The 10,725-nt window shown below is 39.0% G+C and overlaps 1 protein-coding gene across 1 annotated transcript in view; it reads left to right on the top strand.

Annotated features, from left to right (window-relative positions):
- Positions 1-10,725, top strand: part of R3HDM1 (R3H domain containing 1) — a 51,694-nt gene that overhangs the window by 17,905 nt on the left and 23,064 nt on the right. Inside the window, 9 exon segments of the mRNA XM_017740162.1 lie at positions 255-314; positions 396-536; positions 3,034-3,142; positions 3,239-3,334; positions 4,655-4,692; positions 4,775-4,825; positions 4,974-5,200; positions 7,775-8,032; positions 10,638-10,714. Coding sequence (XP_017595651.1) covers positions 255-314; positions 396-536; positions 3,034-3,142; positions 3,239-3,334; positions 4,655-4,692; positions 4,775-4,825; positions 4,974-5,200; positions 7,775-8,032; positions 10,638-10,714 — 1,057 coding nt within the window.

Below are 10,725 nucleotides of genomic sequence, written 5' to 3'. Positions count from 1 at the left end.
GGGAAGAGACTTCATGGAGGATCTGTGTACTCTGATATGCGAGAGCAGAACAGCATGTTTCACTAGGAAGGTTCAATACAATATAGGAAAAAAAGAATACTTTGTCCTAAAAATACTGCATTTGACACCTGGTGGTCCTATTTCCAGTCTGCCATCATCCCTTGATCACAGCTCTGATCTGTGTATTCTTAAGATGAATACAACCGCAGTTATTGGAGTGTCTCATATGTGAGTTGCTGTGTTTTTATTTTCAGGGACAGAATGATGCTGCTGAAATTAGAACAGGAAATTTTAGATTTCATTGGTAATAATGAGTAAGTACTGTACTCTCGTAGGAAAAAAGAATTCAAGAGTGTTCCTGTTTATTTAATAAAGCTACTATTCCTTTCTTCCAGAGTACCAAGAAAAAAGTTTCCCCCAATGACATCTTACCATAGAATGCTGTTGCACAGGGTAGCTGCTTACTTTGGATTAGAGCACAACGTGGACCAGAGTGGGAAGTCAGTCATAATAAATAAAACTAGCAATACAAGAATGTAAGTGTCAAAGCCTTGAAAACCCTTTTTGATGCATAGCTCTAATGCCTGGGATGTGTGAGGCAGTGATGCTGTAGCAGGTGAGGTCTGTTTCCTCACTGGGAACAGGCATCAAGGAGAGGTAGTTGAGAGCTCTTTACTGTTCATGTTCTGCTGTGTAATAATGTGATGTTTCATGTTTGAATTCTTTTGGGGGAAAAAAGGATGTTATCTCTAAGTTAAGAATTTTGGTTGCTTTTCTGGCAGAGACGCATTGCTAACTTTGTTTCTGTGGAATACAAATTTATAGCAACTGTTTATTTGTTTAAATATTTACACCAGTAAAGTGTACAAAGTACATTCTTTGCTTCTTTTGGAAAGCAGAGCCAGCCCTTATCTTAGAACAGGGTCATTTCTGATTTGGTAAAGGGAGGGGACTTGCACAACTTTGGCTTTTTTATTGTAAAATTCTACTGGGAAAATTCAGCTGTTGAAGTTGAAATAATGTTGCTTACAGATCTCTCATGGCCTTACAAATAAAGGTAGCAGGGAAGACAAACATCAGTGGAAATGTCAACCAGGTTAACAAGCCATGGCGTGCTGCTTTACTGTGAGGGCTGGGAAGTTCTTGAAGAAACCCCCAGGAAAATCCGTATTGCAGAGGAGGTAGCACTGGGGCCACAGCAACTCTGAAAGCTGTGCAGAATTGAGGTTTTCATTCAAGGGACCCAGCTGTTCTCTCTGTCCTCTGCACTTGCTCTGTCTCCTCATTCTCTCTCAAAAAGATGAAGGTCTAATGTGTTGACGTATTTATGCCACCTAGTTTCTAGTTTTAACTTAAAGCATTTGCCTGACACTGTTTTTTGTTGGTTTTGAACATGAAAACAGGAGTTTACAGTGCCTGCATCCTAATCTCAGTCTCTAGGTACAGTCTTTAGAGCTTTGGGAGAAAAAAAATCCAATTATCCACCCTATTTTAGAGTCAGTAGAACTGAAATGATATGCGACACTGAAATTCCACTTAAGTAAACAGTTTCTCCTCAAAAGTTTTTAGAAAAATATGTAGAGCCTAAATATATGTTGAATACTTACATTATTTATATATGTGGTTTTGCTTTGGCTGTACAATCTATGTCTAAATTGACCTAGAAAGCCAAACATTTCAAATCTGTTGCCTTTGCATCTACCAGCATCTCTAGGCTGAAGCTTCAGTCTAGCACTTCAACTGTGGAATAAGAACTAATAAAAGATCATTTAATTTTTATGCTTTTAAAATCTTTTTAGACCATATTTAAATAGCTTGTGGCCTCTGGAAGCCCCTGTAGGTGTAGTTACTAATTAGCAGGCATTTCATCTAACCTGCAGACATAAAGATTCTTGATGTTTTCAATATTCTTATTTTAAATCGCCTTGGATATAAAATAAGAATTTAGAAAGAAAACCTTGGAGATCTGCTCCATGTGGAATAAAGCCAAACTTACCTTTTCCTCATAGGCAGGTTCGCGGCTCCCTCGCCGAGCAGGGATGTTACTGACATCAACCACCCAGTGCACACTGGCACGTCTCAGTGGAGTGGGAGTTGGTGATTGCAGGGCAGTAAATTCAGAGACCTTTAAAAGAAAGAGGTAAGACAGTCTAAAGGTTCTCTGAAATGCCTGCTAATTATGTTTGGGCATCCAGTACCCAATAGGCAGGTCAGGCTGTTTCATAGGAAAAGCTCCCCTGACTCCATCCAGGAGTCCTGGGTAATGATAAATAACAGAAATAGAGAAGAGCATACATTTATTCTGTCCTCTATTAGACAAATATTTCCTGATTGTCTGAGCTTTTCACTTATGATAGCAGTAGTTCTATTATTCAGATACTTGGTATCTCTCTTTAATAACAAGGATTTGCAAAATACGACTTTTTCTTTCAGAAAGTAGATAAAATACCAAAGCAATATTTGTAATTTGTTGCTTCACTCTCTCCCTATGACTGTGTGAAACTCTTGCTTGCCTGCATTATATTGTTCTTCTCTTACTCATTTCTACTTAATTTCGTTTTAGCAGTTTCTAAGTTTCAGTGCTTTCTCCTTTACCTTCTTTCTTCTGTTTTTCCTTGAAATGAACTCTGAGGTATTGCGGCTCTAGCAGCAAACACCTGTCTTCACTTCCATGCATGCCCAATATCCATTGCATGGCACCAGTTGGGATTCCAGAGCACTTCTGATTCCCCAAGGGCATGTGGTTTGCCCCCACCTTAATTGGGAGTTGCAGCAAAAGTTGCAGCTTCAGTTCCTTTGAAGGAAGAAGAAGTTTTTAAAAGCAGGTTTGTTATGCCTCAGGACAGGACTTGTCCTGAGGTGCACCCCTGTGCACCTCATCTTTTCCATTGCCTGGACAGTCAAAATTATTCTTTCAGTTAGAATATTAAGTATATTTAAAATTAATCTTGAGTATACTTCAGTTTGTTCCACTGTATGTACAGCATGTGTTTGCAAAGCCATAAACGTTTTCTTTGTAATGACTTTTCTCAGACCTGACCAAAAGTTTTGTGAGCATATAAAGGATGAGAAGAGCGATGACTTCCAGAAGCGGTACATCCTTAAGAGAGATAACTCTAGTTTAGACAAAGATGACAACCAGGTAAAGCACACACAGCTTATTCTTTCCAAGTGCTGTATTTGACTGTGCATTCTTACTGCTTTCCTGTGTAAATTGACACTGTACCACTTAATTTAGATGAGAATACGATTAAAAGATGACAGAAGAAGTAAATCCATAGAAGAACGTGAAGAAGAATATCAGAGAGCTAGAGAAAGGATATTTGCACAAGATGTATGTATCAAAAGCAATCTGTCACTGTTTGCTATGAATCCTTCACACACATACATGCAGAGGTGGCTTTCCAGGAAACTTTGTTCCTGAATGACACTAAGCAGATAAGAGAGTGTGGCCTGAGTGAGTTTTAAATGATACTGCAGTTACTGAGAAATCTTTTGTTTTCTCTAATTGCTGCTGTGTGAAACTCAAACAACCCAAGAATTATTTAGGAGTGTTCTCTAGCATTATCTAGTACAGTGCATTTCCCCCCTTTGCATTGTTTTGTTCCCCACTGCAATTTAAGTTACAGAGTTTTGGTACTGCAATTATTTCAGTTGTTGCTCAGAGCAATAACTGAAAGGAGAAAAAACCCAAGCCAATTAAAAAACCAAAAAACTCTTTTCTCACTTGTATCTATAGCAAGCACATCTTATGAGTGGTCACAGTAAAATGATTTGAGGTCCCATATGTGAAATTCCAGTCAGGAATCTCATGGTCTAATCTCCTGACTGGAGATACCATGCAGGACAACATTGTAGGCTACAATTCAATTGCAAGTAGTGATTATATTGAGTAAAACAAAGCAAATATTTCTTAAAAAATATGTGTTACTTTTAATAATCCACTTCTGACATTTATCTGTAGCTCTTGCACATCCAAAACCAGATTCTCATTCTGAAGAGAGTAATGAGCTCTTGAGAGGCTAATTTAATTTTTTTGTTCACCTTAGTTACAAACAAGAAGAATGGACTTCTGGATATAAAATTATATTTTCCTTTTGCATCTTAATTTACCATGTAAATGGTACCTTAGAAGCTCTGTGCCAGCTGTTGGTAATTACAGTCAAGGACAACATAATCTGAGTCAGGAGCAGCCTTTTTGGTTCTGTTCTGTGTGCTCTGTAGCATACCCAGACTGGTACCCAAAGCAGTGAGCAGTTACTGCAGCAGCAGTGGCCTCTTCCCCTCCACCCTTCCCAGCAGAAGACAAGGCAGCTCAGGTGCTGTGATAGCTCTGGGAATCACACACCAGCTGCAAGTGACAGAAAGCCCAAGGGAAGAATTGTAACTTCAGAAAAAGTCTGATAGAAGCCAACTGACCAGCTTTGTAACTATCCTGATGCTGACTTTGATTTCCTGCACAAGGGCCTTTTTATATAGTCTTGTTTCCTTATGGATATTGTTCACCAAGAGATAAAGTTTCTCAGGCAGCATAATATAAAGAGGGTGCTGTAAAAGTCTGTGTATAATGCACAAGGCTCCAGATTGGTATGTGTTTTGTAGTACGGGTTCGAGATGCCATTCATATTAATTTCTGCACTTCTTTGCCCCTCAGTCCCTGTGTTCCCAAGAGAATTATTTCACTGATAAAAGGTAAGAAAATTTGCTGTTTAACTCTGTTTTGTCTTCCTATTTTCTTAATAAATATTAAGCTATCTTATTAAAATGTCAACAGAATCCAGGAGGAAGAAACTAATAGTACACAACAAAGACGACAGATACTTAGGTATTTGATGCTTCCTTTTAAACAAACAAAACCCAAAGTATTCTGCATGCATTTACCCTTTCTTTCTGTTCTTTGTTTTCTTTTTTTTTCCCTTTTCCCTTATTTTGCAAGTGCTGCTTGTGCTAAAGGTTCAGTTTGTAACTTGCAGAATCAATAAGGAGGCATCGGGGAGATCGGCCAACAGCCACCAGAGCAGCACTGAGACCGAGCTGAGGTACTGCGAGCCGCGGCCCTGGAGCAGCACCGACTCCGACAGCTCCCTGCGCAACCTGAAGCCCGCGGTCACCAAGGCCAGCAGCTTCAGCGGCATCTCGGTGCTGACCCGCGGGGACAGCTCTGGCAGCAGCAAGAGCACGGGCAGGCTGTCCAAGACAGGTACAGCAGCCTCAGGGCAGGCACTGGAGGCTGAGCTGGGTGTGCACTGCAGGTGTTCTGGGTGGGGAGGCTCCGTGCATCCCATTCCTTCGGGATACGGGGACTGCGCACATGGAACACCTACGGACCCAGCCCTAGATCCATAATGTAATAAATGAGGTGAACACTTCTGGCTTTAGAAGGAGAATTTTCAAGTGTGTTGTAGCTGGCTTAAAGTTTAATGCATTTCATCTCATACAAAGGGTTTGAAAACGTTTTTTACCACAAATATTTTTGTATAAAATACTTGGAGTTCAGCTCTTCAGTTCTAGTGGGGTAAAGCTGCATTGCATGGTCTTAGGAAACTGTACACTGCTATCCTACTAGCTCAGATAAAACAGCACTGAAGTCTATGAATTGGTAGTTATTTATATTGTGTTCTCTTTCTTTTGTTAAATTAATATGGCTAAAATGCTTAATTTTTAGATTGCTGAGAAATGAGGTCAGTGGAATGAAGTGTACTGTTTAAGACTCAAAAATGTTGGGGAAAAAACTCCTAAGAGTCTGGGTTTCAAAGGTGTGTTAATTTGTAATTAATGTGAAAACAAAATCTCAGAAGATATGGGAATGAATCTTCTGTGGGTCAAAAATGAAATTTAGTAAATATTTGTATTTAAATGCCAACATTATTTGATCCACTTGCTAATCTGTGGAGAATTTTGAGGTTTGTAATATGTGGGTGGGTTACCAGTAGGCTGCTTCAGAATTTGAAGTAGAACTGTAAAAAAGCAGAATATAATTGCTTGCCTTATTAATATTGGCTTTGATCTTATTTATAAAACTGGTTTCTAATGAGTATGTATTTAAATTTTTTGCTTTTCCTTAAACCACCACTACCTTTTAGATATATGGCCACGCTGCTATATCTTAATGCAGAAAAACAGTAACAAATTCTATTTGTCCATTGTATATTTGTCTAAAAAAACCAAAACCATTTCAAGGTACTTCTGCTGTAAAATTGTGCCATCATACAGAGTTACTCCATTTAGCAGTGCAGTGATGCTATTTGGCACAGCTTGAAAAGAAACTGCAACCTGACAATAAAATACATTCTTAGAAGTCTTTGTTGGCTAAATTTCAAGAACATAAATGGATTCTTAAAATTTTTGCTGGAAACCTTATTTTGGCATTCTGAGAGTTAGCATTCCAGGTTTGGAATGCCCACCTTGATGGTTGTTGCTTCATGCAGTTCCAGGTTGTGGTGTTTTGGCACATGTTGAGCTTGGGTTTGTTCACTTTGTTCAGGGATGTAATTGGCTCTTGTTATAATGGCTTCAGCCTCACTTCTCTGCATAATCTAGAAGTGAATACACTTGGAAACGAATCCAAGTAACTCTGCTCAGGCAATGATGGTTTTACAGAGCTGGGATGTGCTGTCTCGCCCAGTTTACAATTAATAGCTTTGATTTCACTTCATTCAATAAAAAAGGCCAATGCCTCAAGCTGTGCTCTCTTCATAAGCACACGTAGAAGGGTTACAATTAGCAACTTTTATGGAGGACTGCAAAGCAGTAGATAAATTCCATCAGAGTGCTTCTTGCATCTTGCTTTTTCTTCTAGATTGTATTGAGGCTGCTAATGAGGAGTTTTTAAATTTAAACAACTATATTCTGTTTCCAAGTACTGCAAGTATCATATACTTCTTATTAAGTCTTTGATAAACTGTATATCTAAAGCTCCAGATGTAGAGTGACCTGGGAACAGCAGTTCCACAGACCTCTCCACACTGGACTTTTGGAACATTTCTTTTAGCTGCGTGCCTTGGCTTTCAGGAAGCTCAGGGTCTGGTTCTCCACTGCATTGCAATGTTTATAGTAATTCATATCTGTAAAATGATTATTGCTTTCAATTGGCTATTTCATACTCCTTTGAAATTTGAATTGTTGCATAAAGCCGAGCTAAAGCTACCATATTACCCTCAGTTTTTCTAGCTGTATTCTTGATTTCAGTCTGCAAATTGTCAGAGGAGGAAGGAAATAGTGTTGCAGGTTGTAGTGTAATGCAAATTGTCCAACAGGTGAGTCAGAGAAGATCTGACCCCCAGTAGTGGAAAGAAACTGGTCCTTGCTTGCATGCAGGCTGTGTGTGCAGAGCATGAGGCTTTAGCTGGCAAATCCACAGGGACACCGGGGCCCTGCAGTGCATTCCCTGCACTGCCCTCACCTGCACAGCTGCAGGAACTAGGGCTGGGTGTTCACTGCCTCAGTGCATCCAATCCAGAATTTTGGAGTAGTGAGCAATCACCTCCTTGAATTCTGGAGGTACAAATACTCATTTTCTGGCCAGAAAACCAGAGCTAGATATGAAAGCCTCACTTTGCAGTGCAAAGCAGTGCTGAATTGACCCTTGGTTCACAGAAGGGACCTTGTAATGGTATTCCAGGGGAGATGGAGGGGGAGTCCATTGACAAGGCTGCTGTTGAATGGTGGGCTTAATGCTGAGCTATCAGGGTGAGCACTTACAGGTGTGTATTTTAAAGTGAGCATGATGTTACTGTCTCCAGGTAAAACCAGTTTCTCGTTACTCCTTTCCTAGGTTCAGAGTCTTCTAGTAGTGTAGGGTCCTCCACGGGTTCTCTCTCTCACAGCCAGCAGCCTCTTCCAGTGCCAGCTCTAAGCCAGCCCTCTCCTGGCACGCCTGCCGTGTATCCAACTGTCAGCTCTACTAACTCTCTTTCCTTTGATGGTGGCATGAGCGGGCAAGTGGCACCTGCTGCTAGCAGTAGCTTCTTTCTGCTTCCCTTGGAAGCAGCGGGCATCCCGCCTGGCAGTGTGCTGGTCAACCCTCAAACAGGTTGGTACATGCTTGGGGGTATCTCTGTTACACTGGGGAGCTTGGAAAAAAATGCACGAGTGTTTGCATAAGACTTCATGTCAGTATTGTCCTTTGTCCTTTATTTTTCTCTTTATTTTTTAATGTGGTTGTGTTTGTTCAATGCACTTAATTTAACAAGGAAGCATGACTGGAGGATCAAAGGAATGAGTAAACTTACATGATTTTCTCTAGAAGAGTTTTAACTTACATGTAAAATTTTCATGAGTGACTTGCACAAAATATGAAAATCATACGATTTAGTATCCAGAACACAGAATAACTTAAATTAGTTGTTTCAGCTTTTTTCAGGAGAGGAAAAAGTCTTTTCCAGTGCTACTATAAAACAGTTTCAATGAGGGGAGAGAGCCTGAGAAAGGATTTGACTTGAAAGAATTTATCATCCTTCATTTTTTTTGATGCAACATACTCTCATCTCTATGCTCAAGGCTGAGTTAACACAAGTGAAAGAAAGAAGCACAGGATGAAATGCTGTTTCTTAACTTCTCCTTGCCACTTTAAAACAGGATTAAATCAGTGTTGGTGTAATTGGCCAATACTGATATTTTTTTAGTAAGTAGTTAGGAAATTGATACTTCATAATGTAGATGCAAGGAGACCGGTAATAGCCTGTCTGGATTAAATAATGAGTTAGCATTCTCTGGGCAAACTTTTGCATCTTGTAGAAATTAAGAAATCCTGAAAATTTTAATTTACCTTTTATGTAAAACATCATAATTTTAAGAAATTATATGTTTTAATTTTAGTATAATGATTAGTTTTCATGGTAGAAAAGAAAATACTTCAGGATATATTTACCATCATTCTGTAGATGGACTTGATTATGTTTGAATATAACTACATGTGATGTTTTAAGCAAACTGTTTCTCATTGGGGTTGTTAAAATGATCATGTAGTAAACAATTTCTTTAACTAGAAGGTGTAACATTGAAATAGATAAATTCCTCTTTTTCCTTAATATGAATCAATTGCTAAAAATTTGGTTACAAATGAGTTGCTGTAGGACCTAATTTTCATAGATAGCCATTGGATTTGGAGGAGAATGTATTTGTCATCTTAGAGATAAGTTCATTAATAGTGTTTTATAATTATGTTAATGTCTTATAAGCTTTGAATATAAGATGAAGAACACTTTGAAAACAAGGAACATTTAGGTGCAGATAAACTTCAATTCCCAATGTACTCGAATCGTTGTATTCTGTAATTGTTCCTCTGGCTTTATTGTTCCAATGCCAGCCAGAGTTCCAAAAGCAGAGATTGGTTCCTCAAAGTTTCTGACAGAGGATTCTGTGCCCTTGGGGCAGCAGAGCCATTCTTCTCACTGGCTGAAGATGGGAATTAGGAAGAGACAGTTCTTATCCAGACACTCCAAGAAACAAGTGAAGCTCTGGTGATTAGCAGGAAGTGGTAGAAGGAAATAAGAAAATCTGACTCCCTGTTCATGTGAACATTCCCAATTCTTGAGTGTTAAAGAGAAATCTGTTAAGCTCAGTTGAGTATCACCTGATGAGCTGCAGTCCAGCTGCTGCAGCTTATTTTTGCAGGTCTGTTCATGCTCCCTCTGTGTCTGCCATGAATTTCTCGGTCCTTTCTTCAGTAACTGTTACCCTCTTTATGTTGGGCAGTTTTATTTAAATATTATGGGACCAAGAAGTCTGGAGGAGCATTAGTCTGCTTTGACAGGGTGCAAAGGCTTTAGGCTCAGTTTATACCTTTCTGGAAAGGACAAGAATATCTTTAAATCAGAGGAGAGAAAAATTTACATTAGTATTGAGCCCTTTAAGCATCAGAATAAGCTAGTGCAGGACACATGTCAATAAGCAGGAAGGCACAGGTCCTCGCCAGCCGGGCTCTTGTTCCTTCCATTTGTTTGGGTTTTTTCCAACCCAGGCGCAAAAAGAAATCACTGGTTTTTTATAATTTACTTTTATGGAGTTTATTTTTTATTTTTCACTGGCCCATTGCTGTAATATTGAGGTTGCAAATTATTAAATAGGAGAATAATACTATTTATTTTGAAAGCTAAAAGCCAATTAATCTAAGAATATAGGAGAAGAGAGTCCTTTATCAGTAATCTCATTAGCAGTCATGGGAATACCAGGGCAGCTATTACTTTATGTAATTTTCAAAAAATATTTGCCTTTAAGCTCTCCTGTGTTCTGATTGGTGTTCAAATTGATTAAAGGAGATTTAATTTTTAAAAGATCCTTAAAACAGTATTTTTAGTAGGGTTTTCTTTTATTACTCCTGTCATATTAGATGTACTTGATTAAAAATCAAGTTTCAAGATGAGTAGGATATAAGTAATATTTATCTGTGTTCACTAAGTAAAGACTGGGGTATCTTTGTTTAGCTTAAATGGTTTGGGTTTTTGCTGCATGGAGTCATTGCTGTTATAAATGTAGTTGTGGGCATTTGGCATGAATCTGTCGTATAAAATAGTATGACTTCACTTATTTTTCTATTTTATTATTTTATTCATTTTGCCTGCTATAAATACATTTGTCTATTTTCTCCCAGCTTAGATGGTGCAACTGGTTGTGTTTGTTCTCTTTCCCCTTGGCAGGTCAGCCGTTCCTCAATCCCGATGGCACTCCGGTTGTGTACAATCCTCCCCTGCCTCAGCCGCCCGTTAGGACCCAAGTGCCTGGGGC

Source organism: Corvus brachyrhynchos, unplaced genomic scaffold (genome assembly GCF_000691975.1).
Source record: "Corvus brachyrhynchos isolate BGI_N302 unplaced genomic scaffold, ASM69197v1 scaffold126, whole genome shotgun sequence".
NCBI lineage: Eukaryota > Metazoa > Chordata > Aves > Passeriformes > Corvidae > Corvus > Corvus brachyrhynchos.
The sequence above is the reverse complement of the archived record's forward strand: the minus strand, read 5'-3'. Positions and strand labels throughout refer to the sequence as shown.